At 42.2% G+C, this 20,840-nt stretch overlaps 1 protein-coding gene across 13 annotated transcripts in view; it reads right to left on the bottom strand.

The window, feature by feature from the left end:
* LOC140196661 (ETS-related transcription factor Elf-2-like) overlaps positions 1–20,840 on the bottom strand; it is a 160,693-nt gene that overhangs the window by 74,192 nt on the left and 65,661 nt on the right. For 10 of the 13 annotated variants that reach the window (XM_072256227.1, XM_072256233.1, XM_072256231.1 and 7 more), the window contains 2 exons: positions 16,112–16,476; positions 10,305–10,470 (listed from right to left, as the gene is read on the bottom strand). In XM_072256227.1, coding sequence (XP_072112328.1) covers positions 10,305–10,470; positions 16,112–16,189 — 244 coding nt within the window. In that variant the 5' untranslated portion in view covers positions 16,190–16,476. Of the gene's footprint in view, positions 1–10,304; positions 10,471–15,745; positions 16,089–16,111; positions 16,477–20,840 lie in introns of those variants that run through there. The other 3 variants (XM_072256235.1, XM_072256236.1, XM_072256237.1) reach the window with 2 other exon arrangements.

Raw genomic sequence — 20,840 nt, 5'->3', positions numbered from 1 at the left:
CTCGGTAAGTCAAATTTGATGGGTTTGTGGTAAAATCATATCTGAAAGTACTTCCCTGTCCACAAAACAGAAACGCAAACCACTGGGAGGGTTAAAGTGAGCAATGCACTGCACACAGGATTAACAAAGACTTCCTTTGTCATCAATTAAGGAAACAAGTTTTCCGTTGCGGTATTCTGACATTGCAATAGTTGCTTTAATGTCCAGATACAGCAGCTACCAAAACAGACTAGCTTACAATGATATCCTGGGGGCAAAAAATCAATTGTGGGGCAAAAAATCAATTGCAGGTCAAACTCAGCTGAAAAGCAGACAACATATTAATGAAGTTAAACAGTATTATGAAAAAGCAATTAATCAACAAAAAATATCTAATGCTATGTGGAATAGAACATTTACATTTCACCTCTCCAAGAAAAATTATTAATTTGCAGTACACCCTTCATTATATGGCGAAAGAAATGAGATATAACTACCAATGGCAACAAGTTCTGAACTATCTGATGATTTAATGGACTGAAGAAAAGTCAATAGCCTTATTGCACATTGACATAGGCCAAACAGTAGTGTTCTGCCTTCTTGAACTGACAGAAAGCCTAAAGTGGATTGACCTTAAGCCATGCCCACTGTTGCAAAACTATCCTCTACGCATATATAAAAAGCTGGTGGAACTCAGCAGGCCAGGCAGCTTCTATGGCCAAAACATCAACTGTTTACTCTTTTCCATAGATGCTGCCTGGCCTGCTGAGTTCCTCCTGCATGTTGTGTGTGTTGTTTGGATTTCCAGCATCTACAGATTTTCTCATACTTGGTATTTTCAATTCCTCTGAGCCTCAGCAAAGTTTATATGGATCGACAGATTTAAACATTTCCCTGGTCTCATTTAATGTAATGTCACTCTTTGGATACTTTCTACAGTACTGAAGATTTCCCCTGTGTTTTGTTGAAACATAGCACAGAATGAGCTGAAGCAAGTCTAACTGATCTAGGTTCACTGCCAACAACACCTCAACATTTTGCGTCAACTGCTAAATTACTATAATCTCTGTCCTGAACGCCAACTTCAGAACATCTTTTATGAGAGTGAATCCTTGCAAGACCTCAGGCCCTCATGGTAAACTGGGTAAGGCACTGGAAACCTGTGCCAACCAACTGGAGAGAGTGTTCAAGGACATCTTCAACCTCTCACTGCTGCAGTCGGAGGTTCCCACCTGCTTCAAAAGGGCGACAATTATACCAGTGCCCGAGAAGAGCAGGGTGAGCTGCCTCAATCACCATTGCCCGAGAAGAGCAGGGTGAGCTGCCTCAATCACCATTGCCCAGTTGCATTAACATCTACAGTGATGAAGTGCTTTGAGAGGTTGGTCATGGCCAGAACGAACTCCAGCCCAAGCAAGGACGTGGAACTGCTGCAATTTGCATATTGCCACAATAGGTATACAGTGGATGTAATCTTACCGGCTCAGCTTTTGGCCTTGGATCATTTGGGCAACAGCAATACCTACGTTAGGCTGCTGTTTGCTAATGTCAGCTTGGCGTTCAGCACCATCATACCTCAGTGCTAACCGACAAGCTCCAAAACCTGGGCCTCTGTACCTTCCTCTGCAACTGAATCCTTGACTTCCTCCTCACTGACAATCAAGTTCAAGTTTAATTGAACAAACAAAAATAATAATAAAGCCCAAGTCCCTGAGTGTCATGGCCCGTAGACTGAAGGTGCATGGATGTTGACCCGGAGCCATGCTGCCACAAGAACAAGCCACAGCAGTTCCTCATCTCGCACAAGCAAAGCCGTAGGTGAATGCAATCCAGCTTGTCTTCCACTGAGCGAACTCTGGTCTACAGCACAGACAGAAGGGGCCAGCCCCAACTCAGTATGGAATCCAGCTCCAAACAGCCAGCTCTGGCATCTCCTTCCCCGGGAGCCACAATAGGCGACCCCAAGGCACAGGGGCCTGCTCCACGCCACGGCTGAGGCGACGCAGCTCCCGCGCTGTTGGTCTTGCTAATGAACCAGTGACTCAGACTTGGTGTCCCACATTACCAATGTCCATCAGGGTCTTGCGATCACAATAAAAACGTCCAAGACAACCTCCTCCACCGTTCGTTGGATTGCGCACCACCTCTGACACCTTCTTCCCTGGGTAGCCGGTAACACAGAGCGCAACGTCCAGCTCCACTGCTATCGAGCAACTCACTGGTGGGGTAGACCTGCCTTACTTAATGTTACTAAAAGATGGTAAAAAAAGACAAAGGTCAAAGTAAAGTTATTATCAAAGTACATCTACGTAACCTTATACAACTCTGAGATTCATTTTCTTGCAGGCATACGCAGTAAGACCAAAAACACAATAGAATCAATGAAAGACCGCATCGATGAAAAGTCGAATAATTGCGCCTCTGTTTGGACTCAGAGAGACCACTGCTTCCGAGCGTGCTCCGTCTCACCGGAAAACACTGGCACACATCAGGATGAGTGCTTAGCCCACTGCTCTACTCTCTCTACAGCCACGATTGTGCAGCTAGGCACAGCTCAAATGCCATCTATAAATTTGCCAATGACACAACTGTTGTTGGCAGAATTTCAGGTGGTAGCGAGAAGGCGTACAGGACTAAGAAAGATCAGCTGGTTGAGTGGTGTCGCAACAATAACCTTGCACTCAATGTCTGTAAGACCAAGGAATTGATAGTGGACTTCAAGAAGGGGAAGGTGAAGGATCACACACATCAGTCCTTATCGAGGGGTCAGCAGTGGAAAGGGTGAACAGTTTCAAGTTTCTGGGTGTCAACATCTCTTAAGATCTTTCATGGTCCCAATATATCGATGCAGTTCCAAAGAAAGCACGGCAAGGGCTTTATGTCGTTTGGAGTTTCAGTATATTTGGTATGTCACCAAAGACTTCGAGCAAATTTCTACAGCTATACTGTGGAGAGCATTCTAACAAGTTGCATCACTGCCTGGTATGGGCGGGGGGGGGTGGTTCTGCACAGGATAGGAAAAAGATGCAGAAAGTTGCAATCTCAGTCAGCTTCATCATGGGCACTAGCATCCCCAACACTGAGGACATCTTCAAAAGGCATTCAAAAGGTGTTGCCACAAAAAGGCGGCATCCGTCATTAAAGACCCCCATCATCCATCAAGAAGAATTTACAGGTGCCTAAAGACACACACTCAATATTTTAGGAACAGCTTCTTCCCCATTGTCGTCAGATTTCTGAATGTAGAATGCACCCATGTACACTACCTCACTTTTTTTGCTGTCCTTTTGCACTAATTTAATATGCATCTTACTGTAATTTGTACTTCTATGTATTGCAATATAATGCTGCCACAAAGCAACATATTTCATGCCATATACCAGTGATGTTAAATCTGATTCTGATCAAGCTTTGTGCATTCACAGCCAAATCATTTACATAAATAATGAGTAAGAAGGGTCCCCATACTGACCCCTCTGCCGCATCACTAGTCACTGACCTCCATTCTGAAAAGTGACCTTAAACCGCCTCCTGCTTTGACCTCTGAGCTGATTTTGAACCCACTTCACTAGCTCTTCCAGATTCTATGGGAATTAAACTTCTAGACCAGCCTACCACGCGGGGCCTTGTTAAAGGCCTTGATAAAATCCAAACAGACAATAGCTGTTCATCTATGCTACCCTCAACTACCTTTTTGCTTACCTCTTCAAAAAAAATCTCTGAAAGCTTCACCAAGCACAATTTTCCATGATGACCTCTCCTAATCAGACTGCCTATCCAAATGCTGATCAATCCTGTCCCACTACTGATGTCATGCTGACCAGCCTGTATGGGCCAAGACACCGTATCTGGTCTTGGTACTTATATTCAGAAGTCTGTGCTTTCCATCCCTGCTATTCACTGTAAGGTAGGCTACCAATCTTGGATGTCCAACTCCCAATATCCCTTATTGCCTCAGCTGCAGGGAGCTAACATAGTACTTTCCTGAGCTGCCTACTCTCAGCAAATATACTTCTCTCGAGCTGAATTTTATCCATACAACTTGTTGCAATTTCTCCTTCCACATTCTTTCTTCTCTCTACAATGTTGGCCTGTAACCAAGATTGTCTAGTTATCCACAATTACAATTCATTTGTAGCTCTTTCTGTTTTCCTTTGCAAGTTATCAACATTATATCTAATATAGACTGGTTTCCAGATCTTAGCAATATCTATGGCTGTTACTAGATGTAGTACTGTTAAGGACCAAACACAAAATACTGTTAATAGATGTAGTACTGATAAGGGTCAAACACAAAATACTGCAGGAACTCAGCACGTCATGCAGCATCTATGGAAAAGAGTAAAGAGTCAACGTTTTGGGCCCAGACATTTCGTCAGGACTTTGTGTTTATTTACAAGTAGCATTAATTAAACATTATTAGTTTGCATTCACTTTAACAGTGCACTGGTTTTTCAATGTATTAATCACACACTATAGTCAAAATATACTTGAGTTATTGTGTCCACACTGGATTTCTATCCAACATATTGAATGCTGATGGCAATTGCAGCAGGATGGGATAGGGAATGTGGAGGTTGAATGAAGCTGCCGTTTGCTCCTATGCGCTGTACTCTGACCACCAATGGGGATGTGCGAGGCTGCTGAGGAACAGGTTGTTGGAGCTCTGTTGATTTTCTGCCTCATACACAACTAAAGGCATGATTTCATGAAGCCAGAGAAAAGCAGTTGACTAATCACTGCACAGCTCTGCAACCGAGCTCCTCTTCCTGGTGTGACAGTGAGGCAGAGCTGAAGCCACAGCAGCAGTGACACAAGAATGGCCTTCAGCAACTACCACACTCCCAGCAACGTTGAGAACAACGTACAGGGATATCAGAGATTGCAGACAGAACCTCTCTCAGTTGCAACAGACATCCAATTTTCCTTACTATTTTCACTAGTCGCATGACAGCTCCCCTTCCCTCCCTCATACTCTAAACTAAACCCCATGGTTGAGCCTGGAGCTCTCAGTGTTAAATGGTCCATTACAGAAAATTCAAGTCACACTCAATGAAAAACCTCTGGCAATATGGCTTAAACTGGTTCACCTGCCATATGCTGGTGTTTTGTACATGGCAACAACTCTGTCCAGTATACACATATGAGACACCCTGAAGTCTTTAAGCTAAACAAAAACTTATTCTTATTGTGCAAGCTGTGCCCAATATAGTCAAGCTATTTGATAATGACCACACAGCTGCAAACAACAGACAAGGAAAACTGGAGCCACGCAAAGTATGTTTCAAGAATGTGGTTATCTAGGGGTTGTAAAGCTGGAAAAGGTTGCAGAGGTGACGAGAGCTGAGCCTGTGAGAGGCTTTGAAATCATAGGATGCACTCAGAGGCGACTTTATCAGTGGAGCGGAACCCAGTGTGGTCTTCTGCTGCTGCAGCCCATCCACTTCAAGGTTCGACGTTGCATGTTCAGAGACGCTCTTCTGCACACCACTGATGTTACGCATGGTTATTTGAGTTACTGTCAGCTTGAACCAGTCTGGCCATTCTCTCATTAACAAGGCATTTTCACCCACAGAACTGCTGCTCACTGGATTTATTTTTGTTTTTCCACATCATTCCCTGTAAACTCCAAAGATTGCTGTGCATGAAAATCCCAGAACATAGCAGTTTCTGAGGTACTCAAACCACCCCGTATGGCACCAGTCATTCCACGGTCTAAGTCATTTAGGTCACATTTCTTTCCCATTCTGATGATTGGTCTGAACCTCCTGATCAGGTCTACATGCTTTTATGTACTGAGTTGCCACCACATGATTGACTGATTAGATATTTGCATTAACGAGCAAGTGTACAGGTGTAACCTAATAAAGTGGACAGATATATTGTATATATCTGCAAAGATGTTATAAAATGAAAGCATTTTCCAACAAACCATCCAAAAACAGGTATTCAATTATTATTTAACAAGGTATAAACTCAATTAATAAATTTCAATACTTCAATGATCCTTAATAATATCAATCCACACAGAAAAAGGGGACACGTTTATCAAATTCCCAATGAAAGTAAAGCTGTGTCTGAAAACGCACTGTGAATAGGAGAAAATTAACATAATCACCAAATAGTATGTCCAGCACTGAGGTTATGATGATAAAGAATTTGGGAACAAATGGAACATTTCATTGGACATAAATCAATGAAAAAGTTCAAGTTCAACATTCAAAGTAAATTTATTATCAAATTACATATATGTCACCACATACAACCTGAGATTAATCTTCCTGCAGGCATTCACAGTAAATATAAGAAACACAGTAGAATCAATGAAAAGTTGATAGAAACCACTCAGCAGGAAGAACAAACAACCAATGTACAAAAGACAACAAGCTGTGCAAATACAAAACAAAAGAAGAAAAAATAAGCAATAAGTATTGAGAAAATGAGTTGAACAGTTCTGTGATGGGACAAGTGAAGTTATCCCCTCTGATTCAAGACCCTGATGGTTTCCAAGTTCAAAGTACATTCATTATTAAAGTATGTGGACTATATACAACCCTGAGATTCGTCTCCTTACAGGCAGCCACAAAACAAAGAAACCCAGTAGAACCCAAAAACAATCCATGCAAGCAATAAGAGTAAGCAAATTGCATTCGGAACTGAAGTTCATGATAGCGAGTCCACAGCCACGAAACAAGTCAGTCATCCTGCAACCAATTCAGAAGCCCACTTAGTTGCAGGTCACAGCCTCAGTTCAGCGAAGAGATGAATAAACCTTGCGAAGCAGTGAGCTGAACTGGTCTGCCCTCACCTCCAGCCCCGACACCCTGATCTTTTCAATCTGGCCCGGTGGTTAAACTGCCCAAACCTCAGGTTGTTCCTCACTTTTAGAACTGGGCCCTGCTACTTCGATTCGACCTGTACCAGACCTTTCCAATTCAGCCTGGTGCTTAAATTCGTCAAAACTCGAGTCTTTCCTCTGGGCCCTGCCACCTTAACTCTGTCTTGCCTCAGTTCTGCCGCAACGAATCACCTCCCAGTCCCCCCTCAGCAATGGCCAAATATTGGCTCATTCCTCGTTCCTGGGCCCAGGTCCCACCACCTCATTTTGGACCATACACACTGTGCCGTAACCATCCTGCACCTTCAAGGCTTCATTCACACTGCAAAAAATGCCAGTTTGTACAGACAGTTCAAAAGCTCAACTTCAAAAGGGAAGTTACAGGCTACTGATTGCAATGATCGTTTTCCAGAAAATGTGTGACTAATAAAGTAGTTAATAGTTTTGTTCGCTACCAGCAAGTAGTTGCTGTGCTTCACCAGTGCCACCTTAAGCCAAAACCGGTTGAGAGGTAGTACCTGTTCCAGAACCTGGTCGTGTGGGTCCTGAGGCTCCTGTACCTTCTTCCTGATGGCAGCAGTGAGAAGAGAGCGTGGCCTGGATGGTGGGGTCCTTGATGAGGGGAAGGTTTTACACGTGATGGATTGGGCCATATCCACTACCTTTTGTGGGCATTGGTGTGTCCATAGCAGGCTGATGCAACCAGCTAACATACATTGCACCACGAGGAATTCTGCAGATGCTGGAAATTCAAGCAACACACATCAAAGTTGCTGGTGAACGCAGCAGGCCAGGCAGCATCTCTAGGAAGAGGTACAGTCGATGTTTCAGGCCGTGACCCTTCTTCAGTCCTGACGAAGGGTCTCGGCCTGAAACGTCGACTGTACCTCTTCCTAGAGATGCTGCCTGGCCTGCTGCGTTCACCAGCAACTTTGATGTGTGTTGCTTGATACATTGCACCAGACATCTACAGAAGTGTTTCAAAGTTTAGATGACATGCCACATCTTCACAATATTCCAAGTAGAGGTGGTGCCGTGTTTTTCCTCACAGTGGCACTTACATGCTGGACCCAGGACAGAGCTTCTGGAATGATAACACCAAGGAATTTAAAGTTGCTGACCCTCTCCAACTCTGATTCCCCAATGAGGACTGGCTCATGGACCTCTGATTTCCTCCTCCTGAAGTCAATAATCAGCCGCTTGGTCTTGCTGACATTGAGTGAGAGGTCATTGTTGTCACATCACTCAGCCTAGACTTTCAACTTCCCTGCTATATGCTGATTTGTCACCCACTTTTGTTTCAGCCAACACAGTGGCGTCATCAGCAAACTTAAAAATGGCATTGGAGCTGTGCTTAGCCTCACAGCCAACAGTACCAAACGAGTAGAGCAGGGGCTAAGCACACAGTCTTGTGGTGCACCTGTGCTTACGGAAATCGTGGAAGAAATGTTATTGCCAATCCAAACTGGCTGTGAGAAAAATCGAGGATCCAGTTGCACAAGGAGGTATTGAGGCCAAAGTCTTGAAGCTTATCGATTAGTTTTGAGGGGATGATAGTATTAAAAGCTGAACTGTAGTCAATGAAGGGCACCCTGAGAAGGTAATATTGTGCAGAAAGAGGCCAAATGGCAGATTATGTGTACTGGCAAATATTATATTTTGTTAAACGTACAACTAATTCACATCAGTGCAGTATGCACTGGGGACTCGTATAGCAGTAATCTTTAAAAGACTACTTAAGTAGTTCCAGCTCAATATCTCCAGATCTCCAGGCTGTAAACAACAATGCTGATCTAGTGATTCAACTTGTAAATGATAAAAAATGATTTTTAAGCTCAATAGGGGGTGCAATCCACACTGATGTAACCTGACCTTTCAATGATTAAATTTACTTTGCAAGCTCAACTGTAGCAAGAGACACCTTGCCAAGTGGGAGGGGTGAAGATGCAAACAAAACAGTAAAACTCTGATAATCCGGCACTCTTTGGACTAGCAGATTTTCTAGACTATTGGATGCTTCCCAAGCCTGAGAAATTTTGCTGCAAGTCTGCTGAGTCTAACAATTTTATTTTATTTAAAGAGCGCAGTAACGGCCCCTTTCGGCCCAACGAGCTTGCATCGTCCAATTGCACCCATGTGATCAATGAACCCCTATTAACCTTAAGTCTTTGGAACGTGGGAGGAAACCAGAGCATCTGGAGGAAGCCTGTGTGGTCAGTGGCACATGGTACAAACTCCTTACAGACGGTGGCGGGAACTGAACCCAGGTCACTGTTACTGTAATAGCGTTACGCGAACTGCGATGCTATGTGGTGCCCAAAATCACATGCTTTAGGTAAGGCCAGAACACACAGCCTTGGTACAAGTACGGCACACTAACTGATTGCGTCAATAGATTTCTAAAAGTTCAAGCACTCCCGAAACCTCCCTCCAGCTGCCTGCATCCCTTACCATGGAGCTCCAGCTCCAGAACTCATCCCTGGTTCCAGCCACATCTGGACCATGATCCAGACCCCATCCCCGGTCTCTCTGCTGAACCACAGATCTGCACTCACATCTCATTTGAAGTCTGGGCTTCTGGCAAACACTCCAGAGTAATGTGAGAGCCAGAAGTCAGATTGTCAGTATTTCCAAATGATTGGATATCGGGTCATCAGCGTTTTACTGTGTATTGAGACCCCACAATATGGCAGCTGGTCACCTCATTTCTGTACAACAATGCTCAGCACAACCTAATATCACTCATTGATCACAGCATTTTCTGTGGAAGCAAACAGACAAAAGGTCAATGTTCACCTACATAGAGGGAGAAATTTGAAAAGAAAAGAAACACTTACCTTCTTAACAGGCAATTAAGGAGCAGCACTGGCTGTCAAGTACACTACCATCTGCTTTACACACGGGAATATAGCAAACAATTTAAAAGCTGTATCAATTTGGGTGACATAGTGATGCAGCAGGTAGGGTCGATGTCTCAAAACTCCCGTGACCTGACTTCCAAAGCTGTCTGTGCAAATTTGCATATTTCCCTGTGAACCCCATGGGTTTCCCTCAGGGGATTCCAAAGATGAGCTGATGGGAAAGTTAACTGGTTACTCTAAACTATCCCTAATGTAGATGGGTGGCAGGATAGTCAGGGTGAAGTTGATGGGCAAATGGCAGGAAACTGGGAAATAAATGGGGAGAGGGGGAATGGGATTGCTTTAAAAGCTGGTGTACTCTCAATAGGCTGCATGGTCTCCTATGCTGTAAGGAAGAAGAACGGAAAATACAATGTTTCAAAGCATCCATTTAATCATTTAGTAAATGCAGTTGTACGTTAACTATTTCCAACTATTTGCTTCTACAACCTGGGTAAAATGGCCAACTTATTTTCGCTCCAGCTGAGTTGTTGTGCCGGAGTGTGCAGATTGTTGGGATGAATCCCAATGCATTTCCATCACACTCCTGCTCCCACCTCCAAGCATCCCATCCATACAGTTCTTACCTGCTTCTGCTGGATCTGTCTCAATCTCCTGTTCCTCAGCAACATCTTGCATCAAGTAAGTTTCATCATCATAGACCAAAATCTGTGCTGCATAGCTCTGATCGAGCCTGGCACTGGGAACTGGTTCTACAATCACTGCAGGGTACCCTGGACCCTTCTCTGCATCCTGCGGGACAAGGCAGTAGAAACATAGGCAGAATTGTAAAAAGATATCATTAAGATACTCTTCTCAGCACAGTATTTTTAATGGCTTTGCTTCTTTGTATTTTGTCATTCACTTAGTCATAAATGCCATCAGGAACATGACTAATTTGCTTATCTTTGTGTAATAGTACCACAAGCTAAGGAGACCATCACAAAAGGAGAGCTAATCTTAACTTCTCTCTTCACTGCTCCCGCTACTCAATACTAGATATGGTGAGGAAAAACACGAATAATCTGGTTTTATTTTATAAATAATGAGTTGATTAGATGGGCTGAATGAACTTTGGCTGTTTTATCTTAATTTTAGTCTTCGGATTGAATATAATCCAGCATAACTCATTAATCATCAACTGCTAAATATGAGAGAATCATTTTACAAAATTTACAAGATTAATTACAGAATTCAGAACCATAAGATTGTCATCCATTGACGTGTTTTTAAAAAACTTTACTGTATTTAAGGGTTAAGTCTTCAAACAGGTAAAGGGTGTAATCCCAAAAGTTAAATTGGTTTGAATGTCAAATGCTTCAGATGAATTATACAACATCTAAGTGGAACATTTACATTGAAAAGCTGGAATAGGAGGGAAAAAAATATACCCACTCGTTTCCTACACTTTCAAATGGGTTCTCCAATATTAATTTTAGCTGCTTAAATGAAAATTTATAGAATGGATTCCAAATGGTCTTAAAACTTCTGCAAATCACACAGGCTGGAGTACACCTCAACAGCATCAACAATGCAGGCAGAGAAGTCAGAAAGGAAAAAATAAGCTTGGAGTCCTCAATTCCACATACGTCCAACCCCTTCAACAAAGCCGTATGTGTAATGGGCACCAGATAAGGACAGAATTGAACCAGCTATCTATATGAATATTTGCACTGTTCACTACGAATCAGCAAACATACAAGTCTCAGCTCATAGCATAATATCTCAAGGTGTCAGCAACTAAAAAGATGAAGAAGGAAACTCCAAAGAAAAAGAATGGTGATACAATTGAGTGGGTACGAAAGAACAGGTACCTGTTGGAAGAGCAGTGGCAGAAGCAACATAGTTTTTTCCCTATCAACAGGTTTTGAGATTGCAGTTTTGGCAATTGCAGAGGAATTTCACCTAGGTTTTAGAAACAATGCCGTTTTCTTTGGAATAAGTGATTTCCTATACATTTATAACTTAGAATGAAACCATATTACAAGAATTTCACAGAACGTATTTAACAACTTGCAGGTTTGCTATACAATTTGATGTTTTCCATTAGCAGAATGCAGACCAGATGCCTATTCTCCCTGCTGCGTGCAATTGGATCTCTACGACGCCACTGGGAGCAAGCTACAGCAGGCATGAAGCAGAGACCATTCTTTACACAAACCAGTATTCTGCCTTTAACGTCAAAGCACGCCAAACCACAGGGTTATCGCTGCTGTGTGGCCGCAGGAGAAAGTAAATTGTACATCCTCTAAGTACTTCCCTACACTGTTAGAAAAGCGGCAGATGATGGAAATCTGAAATATATTAAAAACACAACAACAAATTCTGGAAGTACTTAGATCAGGAACCAAGTGAGAAGATTAAAAAAAAGAATAACTGTTTCTCTATGCACAGTTAGCTAGCTTCATTGGTGACATATCACTTAATGTGTAATAATAATAACAAGCAGACGTCAAACTAATGATGTAACGGCTCACTGTACAAGGAGATTAGTGTCAGAGCAGGAGTTTGGTGTCAGAGCTTTTCATCCTGGATCAGCACTATATCAGAACAATGGATGCCATAACTGAGCTAGTTCAGGCTTGCTGAGTTCCTCCAGTATTTTGTGTGCAGCTTATATTATCATGTGTATGTGTATCATACATAAATAGTCAATAATCAATTTTTACTCCAATACACTAGAAAATTACGCAGCATTGATAGTAATATTTAATTGTAGGTAATTTTTAAAAGTATACAGACCACCAAGGTTGTGGATTATTTTGTACTTTTTAAAATAAAATCTTACACATTCCAAAAAAAATCTGTATTGGCAGTAATATATACTGTCAACCGTGCATTTTGCTATAAGAATGCAGAGTTTAAAATGTGGTTAGCATGTAAAGACTACCGACCAATCACGTTTATTGGTACAGATCAAATACACTAGTCAATGTTACAACCAACCTATATCTGCAGTCAGGTACCCAGACCAGCACAGCTATCCGTGCCTGCTTTGAAAGGGAGAATATAACTGCAGCTGTGGAGATCCCTGCTGCACCTGGTGACCCTGTGATCTCTGTCTCGGAGGTCGATGTTAGGCTGTTTTTAAAGAGAGTGAACCCTCGCAAGGCAGAAGGTCCCAACAGAGTACCTGGTAAGACACTGGCAGAAGTATTCAAGGACATTTTCAACCTCACACTGCCACGGGCGAAAATTCCCACTTGATTCAAAAGGGCAACAATTATACCAGTGCCTAAGAAGAATAATGTGAGATGCCTTAATGACTATCGCCTGGTAGCACTCACATCTACAGTGATGAAATGTCTGAAAGGTTGAGTAGACTGAACTCCTGCCTCAGCAGGGACCTGGACCCATTGCAATTTGCCTATCGCCACAATAGGTCAACAGCAGATGCAATCTCAATGGCTCCCCACACGGCTTTAAACCACCTGGACAATACAAACACCTTCATCAGGATGCTGTTTGACTATAGCTCAGCATTTAACACAATCATTCCCACAATCCTGATTGAGAAGTTACAGAACCTGGGCCTCTGTACCTCACTCTGCAATTGGATCCTCGACTTCCTAACCGGAGGACCACAATCTGTGCGGATTGGTGATAACATCTCCTCCTCGCTGACGATCAACACTGGTGCACCTCAGGGGTGTGTGATTAGCCCACTGCTCTATTCTCTGTATACACATGACTGTGTGGCTAGGCATAGCCCAAATACTATCTCTAAATTTGTTGATGATACAACTATTGTTGGTAGAATCTCAGATATAGACGAGAGGGCGTACAGGAGTGAGGTATGCCAACTAGTGGAGTGGTTTCACAGCAATGACCTTGCACTCAACGTCAGTAAGACAAAAGAGCTGATTGTGGACTTCAGGAAGGTTAAGACAAAGGAACACATACCAATCCTCAGAGAGATCAGAAGTGGAGAGAGTGAACAGTTTCACGTTCCTGGGTGTCAAGGTCTCTAAGCGCATAATCTGGTCCCAACATATCAATGCAGCTATAAAGAAGGCAAGACAGCGACTATACTTCATTAGGAGTTTGAAGAGATTTGGTATGTCAACAAAAACACTCAAAAACTTCTATAGATGTTCCATGGAGAGCATTCTGACAGGCTGCATCACTGTCTGGTAAGGGGCGGGGGGGGGGGTGCCTACTGCACAGGACCAAAAGAAGCTGCAGAGGATCGTAAATTTAGTTAACTGGGTACTAGCCTACAAAGTACCCAGGACATCTTCAAGGAGCGGTGTCTCAGAAAGGCAGCGTCCATTATTAACAATCTCCAGCACCCAGGGCATGCCCTTTTCTCACTGTTACCATCAGGTAGGAGGTACAGAAGCCTGAAGGCACACACTCCGCGATTCAGGAACAGCTTCTTCCCCTCTGCCATTCGATTCCTAAATGGACATGGAACCCATGAACACTACCTCATTTTTAAAATATATATTATTTCTGGTTTTTTGCACGATTTTAATCTATTCAATATACATATACTGTAATTGATTTATTTATTTCTTCTATATTATGTATTGCATTGAACCGCTGCTGCTAAGTTAACAAATTTCATGACACATGCCAGTGGCAATAAACCTGATTCTGATTCTATGGGCAGAAATGTGCATCTCTGGATGTTTAGTTGCATCATGAACAATTTAACTGCAATTATAGAACTCAGAAGTTGTGGCAGGCATCTAAAAATACCTGATTTTGGCAAATGATCGCCAAAAAGATATTAATATTTATACATATTAAAGGTGTAATGTTATAAAAGATATAACATAACCGAATCTAAACTGAAACCTGAAACCTACTCCCAAGCATTCTGTATAAACTTTTAACGAGTATTTATCAGCTTCTATAGCAGTGGCCCTGGCAAACCAAAACTGGTGGCATTAAAAATTCAACGTGCACCACATAATTAGCAGGAGAGAATACTTGAATCTCTGATGCCTTCAAGCAGTAATGCAAGACACTATTGTATACTTACAATACTCAAATGATGAAAGAGTATCAACTTACAGATGATTCCGGCACCCAATTCCGTACGCAGAGTAGAAAAAAGATCCAAAAAAATGCAGACTGAGCTAAAAATAAAATTCAGTCACAAAGGCTACTCACCTGCTTCTGCGTACAGCTTCACAGCCAACCATCGTACCAGTAAACATTTCCATATTTCATGGCAATATCAATTTAATCAATGTAAGAATCAAAAATATTAACAGTTATTCATTCACAATGAACAGAAAACTAATACGAAAAGCTATAATAAAAAGTGTTACTTTTGAAAGCGACATTCCTTCTCAGAAAAGAATAAGAATAAAGCACATCTGAAGGCCGGTTATAGTTTGAGCTCCAAGTAGGTGCACCTGAGGTAACTGCTTGTGATGCTGCATGAACCAATGATGTACCTTCACTATGTATCTTGGAAATTTCATTAGTTACTTACAAAAATATACCTGTTTAAATTATAGAATCCAAAGAGTCATTTACTTCCAAGATCCATTAAAAAGTGATCAAACCTGGGCTGTATGTTCAGAAAGTTGTTCACTCTATTTATTCAGTACATTGCATGTGATTGTGTTTAGTACAGTGTGTGTACAAGCTGGGCAGTCTTGCACAGTGAAAATAGCAAATGGAAATCTTTCTCCAGGGAACCGATCCAGATGAGAGGGAAGTCATTGGTCAAGCCTGTCGGATGTCTGGGAAGTTATTCGGAAACTGTGCGTGTACTGCCTCTTAAAAGGAAGCAAGATTGGATGTGACTAAGTCTCAACCCAGGGTTTTGTCTGAAGGAGGGAAGTGATTTATTAGTTTTGATTAACAAACTTAAAGTTTTTCTGTCTTAGCAGTAACAATCCACTGCTTAAGGTCACAATTCAACACTGCATGGACTCCTATAGTTTCAAATAGATTAAAAAAAAACAAGTTTGAACGTCAGAAATGGTTATCATGAAACTATCATACTGTTATAGATGTCTGCCTTGTTTAATAATATCTATCAGAGAAGGCAATCTACCAATCTTACCCAGTCTGGCCTATATGTGACTCCAGACCCACCATTGTGGTTAACTGTTAACTTCTCAGTTCAGCATTATGGATGAATTTTAAATTTCCAGCAACATCCACACCCCATAATGAGTCTTCACTTTACATATTAGTTTTTACAAATGTTTAGAGAGTTAGCAGTCGCACCTTCAGTGTTGAGAAAGTGCAGAAAAGCACGCAGACTACGTACTAAAGACTCAAAGTATTCCAGATTTTGAATGGATTCAATGTGCCAGCAAAAGTTATTCATTGCATAACAAGGGAGGATATGCATGAATGTTAAATAGGACAGAAGCATAGTTATTTTGGAAAGAAGAGGGGGAGGCGGAAATGCCCCTTCGCTGACCTGCTGCTGGTGGTTCTCCATTACATTACTGGCAAAGTCAAACACCAGGCTTCCACAGTCCACCACTGCTGATGTCATAGCACATTTCCTGGGACTTTCAGAGCAACGGGGAACAAAGCGATCTCTCGCAACAGGAGGCTGCACTCAAGCTGTCCCGTGTTGGGAAACGGCCCTTTCCCTTCAGGCACATACAGAACCATACAGCACTTAGAGGTGTTGTTCAAAGCGTAGCACAATCAAAGATGGTGCAGCACAGAAATAGGTCCCCCTGGGGCATGTGTCCTTTCTGGCTCCACTTCCTCCGCTTATGACTTGAGGTAAATGTCATTCCAGTAAAGTGTTGCTTCTGCAAGAGGTTAGCGCACCTGCGGAAAGAAAAGCAGGTAAATTTATTGGCTTTTAAAGGCCACGCACAAAATGGAAAGATAAAACCAAAATTAAAACATACAGTGATTTCAGGGTTTTTTTTTGGTAACTTGACACTTGGCTTAACAAGCCCATAAGCGCCCATAGCTGGACTCTTTCCAACGCAAACCTTATCTATGCATCAATGCATCAGACTTGTTGAAATCTCTGCCAAAGAAGCGGAAACAGTGAACAGTCTTTCTCTTTAATAATGCTGAAGGGCAACAGAGGGCACTAGTGAGCAAATCACAGCAAGATCAACTAAACTCTGCAACACACACAAAATGCTGGAGGAACTCAGCAAGTCAGGCCTCATTACAGAGGGGGATAAACAGTCGACATCTTGGGCTGAGGCTCTTCAATAGGACATATCTGCAGAATCTTGTGTTGATGATTTGTACTAGACTGCACTGAGGTAGCAACACGATTTGGATCAGGACAGATATTCATTTAACACAAGCTTTAGACTATTTTTCATGAAGCTTGAAACTACTATTTTCATGATTTCTTTAAAAAACAATTTCACAAGAAACTATGTTAACTATGTGAACACACAAAATGCTGGAGGAACTCAGTGGGTCAGGCAGCATCTATGGAAATGAATAAACAGTCAATATTGCGGGCCAAGACCCTTCTTGAGTACTCTGTATTTAGCTACGTGCATTTTTTTTGCTTTGTAATCACAGAAATGCAATGAAAAGATCAAGGTGAGGAGGTAAAAGTTAAATTATATTTTTCCATGGTCGAATTCAATTCAGCAAAGCTTCCAACACAACTGGTACTGACCTCACTGTACACGTAACATTGGCTTGACCACCTCTGGGATTACCTGGTTATTACTTGCAGCATTTACACGTATTGTGACAAGTGGCAAATGATAAATGTCAGTTTCTTGATTGCAAATCAAAAACTAAAGCACCATGAAAGGTCACGGCACAAGGCAGATCAACTAAAGACAATTATTTGAAATCTTTATTGAAAACTTTACACAATAGAGAGGGAAAACCCTGAAATTTAATCTTGTTGTGAGGTTGAAATCATGTGCCCCAGCTGTGATAATTCCAGAAACATCCAACACTCACAAGTGCCCTAAAGAATTGAATCTAATATTATTCTTAATGTGGGCTTGTTTCTAAAGAAATCTAGAAACGCAGGAGTCCTAAGGAATGCTATGGCGTCAGCACGGAAATGGCTCACCCACCCGCTTAGGCCCATAAACCACTGTTTGGCCCAAAATCTTCTACACCTTTCCAATCTATCTACCTCTCCACTGTCTTTTAAAATTTGCTCTGATACCCGCCCAATCTCTTCAACTAGTAGCTCTTTTGACAATTGTGGAAAACAAACTGCCCCTCAAGTTCCTTTTAAACCTGTGCCCTCTTACCTTAAACCTATATCCTCTAGTTCTTGGTTCCCCAACCCTGGGGAAAAAGACGAAATGAATTCACCCTGTCTATGTCCCTCACGGTTTATACACCTCTATAAGATCACCTTCCAGTCTCCCCAGTTTTTAAGGAATAAAGTCATAGCCTGTTCAATCTTGCCCTATAACTTCGTCCCTCAAGTCCTGGCATCATCCTTGTAAATCTCTTCTGCACTCTTTCAAGTTTAATACCTTTTCCACAGCAGGGCGACCAAAACGGAACACAATACTCCGAGTGCGGCCTCAACACTGTCCTGTACAACTATACCATGACCTCACAACATTTATACTCAATGCCCTGACTTACAAAGGCCAGCATGCCAAAGGCCTTCTTCACCATCCTGACTACTGTACCTGTGCCTGTGACTTCATATTCAATGAAACAAGTACTCATACTGCAAGGCGCTCTGTTTTACAACATTTCCCAGGGCCCTGTCATGAAAGTTCTACCTGGATTTGACTTTCCAAAATGCAATACCTCACACTTATCTGAATTAAACTACCTTTGCTATTCCTCAGCCTGCTTACTCAGCTATCAAAACCCCTCTGTAAATTTAATAACCTTCTGCATTGTCAACAATACCACAATTTTAGTGTCATCTAGAAACTTACTAACCAAACCTTGAACAACATTGTTTTCTAACTTGTTGATCTGGATGACAAACAGCAATGGGTCCATTACCGGCCCCTGAGATTCAACACTAGTCACAGGCCTCCATTCCAAGAAACAACTTTCCACCATCACTCTCCACTTTCTACCTCAAACAACCAATAAATCAGCTCTCTCTGGATTCCATTCCTAACCTTCTAGAACAGCCTTCCATGTTGAACCTTAAACTTACAGAAATCCATACAAGCCATGTCTGGCACCGTGCCCTCATCAAGTTATTTGGTCATCTCATCAAAAAAACTTAATCAAGTTCATAATGATGTTGCTATATCTTATCTCCCAAAATACTCTCCAGTGAATTACCCATCACCCACATTAGACTTACTGGATTAGATTTCCCAGGTTTTCCTTTGATATCATTCTTATATAAAGGCAAAATTACTTGACAGCATTTTGAACTATAGTCCTGAACATTACTCAATACCGAGACACCAATTTAAAATTACAAAGGGAAAACAGATAAAGATAATTACCAGAGGAATCAAGGTGTCCATAAACTGACAGCAATATACCAAGGGCTGAAGAACAATTAACAAGAAACCAACTGCCCATCTCCATTACCATAACCATTATTACCTTAACCAAAAAATTCAAGAACAAACCCTTTGATATTTAAACAAAATATTAGCAATGCATTGCTGATTCATGCTGAACATCCCCTCAGGTCCCTTACTTTGCACTGGATGAACCCTGACAGTTCTTCCGCTGATACTCAACCCTTCAAAGAGCTATGGTCTCACTCACTTTCCGGGCCTTCTCTTCAGTGATCCAAGGCTGACACCACCTTTTCAACAATTTAGCTTCATCCCACAACAGGCCATGTTTTAACATTGAACTCTTTCAAATCATCTCCTCTCTATTCATTGTTTACTCTTCTTAGTCTAGGCCCTTGGGATTGGGGACAGTGTGGGAACCTTATACTCTGGCTCAAATTTCCAGTGTCAATTCATATACAGATATTGGCAGTGGTCAGAGACACAGTTCTTTTGTTTCTTAAAACCCCTATGGGTCATCCTCTTCTGTCAGCCAATCCAGCTAATTTCCTTCCCTTCCCACCCCTTGTCCATATCACCCTAGAGTAAAACCCTTCCCACACATCACCCTTTAGCTTGTACTCCATCTCCTCCCCCACCTTCTTATTTTGGCTTCTTCTCCCTTCCTTTCCAGTCCTGATGAAGGGCTTTGACCTAAAAAGTTGACTGTTTATTCCTATATATAGGTGCTGCTTGATGTGCTGAGTTCCTCCAGCATTGTGTGTGTGTGTTACTCTGGAATTCCAGCATCTGCAGAATCGATTGTGTCCAGATGTAGGGTCTCGATCAAACCATCCAGTGGTGCTGGTTGGCCATCTGAGTTCCAGCAGCACCTCCATGTGCATGTCAATTTCTCCACCCCTGAATCCTTCCCCCAACACCCAAACACAACAGATTTCCTTTCTGTCCCACTTTAATGTGAGCAGAAATTCCCATCAGAATGTCCATTCTCTTCAGAACAACCATTAAAGTGATGTCCTTGTATTCCCCATCCCCCAATTCCTCTGACGCGTTTCCTTCTCTGCCCATCAAGCATAAAACTCCCTGAATCGCACTTTCAAAACACACAACTGTTTATCTTTTCACCACAGCTGAAGCGCTCACTCACCTCAACTACGAATGCCTCTGCCTCAGTAAAGCCAGTGCCTCAACAAATTCTGTAGGTCAGGACTGTAATTTTTTTTTAACAAAACCACTCAGACCCAAGAAAGCAACAATAACCCGTAACTTTTCTCCACAGCCATCTGCCTCTGTTAACTCTCTACTTCTCAGTCCAGCCTCTCTTTCAACATGAAGCAAAAGGATTAAGTTGCTCAAAAATGAAAAACACTTCTCTCGTTCCCTTTATGACGTCAGATCGGAGATTCAGATTAACTTTATCTGTCACATGTACATCGAAACATGCAGTGAAGTGCATCATCTGTGTCAAATCAAATCAGTGAGGATCAGCTGGGGGCAGCCCACAAATGTCGCCATGCTTCCAGCACCAACATAGCATGCCCACAACTCACTAACCATAACTGCACATCTCTGGAACGTGGGAGGAAATCCATGTGGTCACAGGGAGTACGGAAAAAATTCCTGACAGACAGACGGCAGGAACTGAACCCTCTTCAGTGATCGCTGGCCTGTAAAGCGATTGTGCTACTGTGCAGCCCATATTCACCTGATCCACACTAAACACTGAAGTGGTTCGTT

The sequence above is a fragment of the Mobula birostris genome, chromosome 4, assembly GCF_030028105.1.
Source record: "Mobula birostris isolate sMobBir1 chromosome 4, sMobBir1.hap1, whole genome shotgun sequence".
Classification (NCBI taxonomy): Eukaryota; Metazoa; Chordata; class Chondrichthyes; order Myliobatiformes; family Myliobatidae; genus Mobula; species Mobula birostris.
Note: the sequence above shows the minus strand (reverse complement) of the source record. Positions and strands in the feature narration are given on the sequence as shown.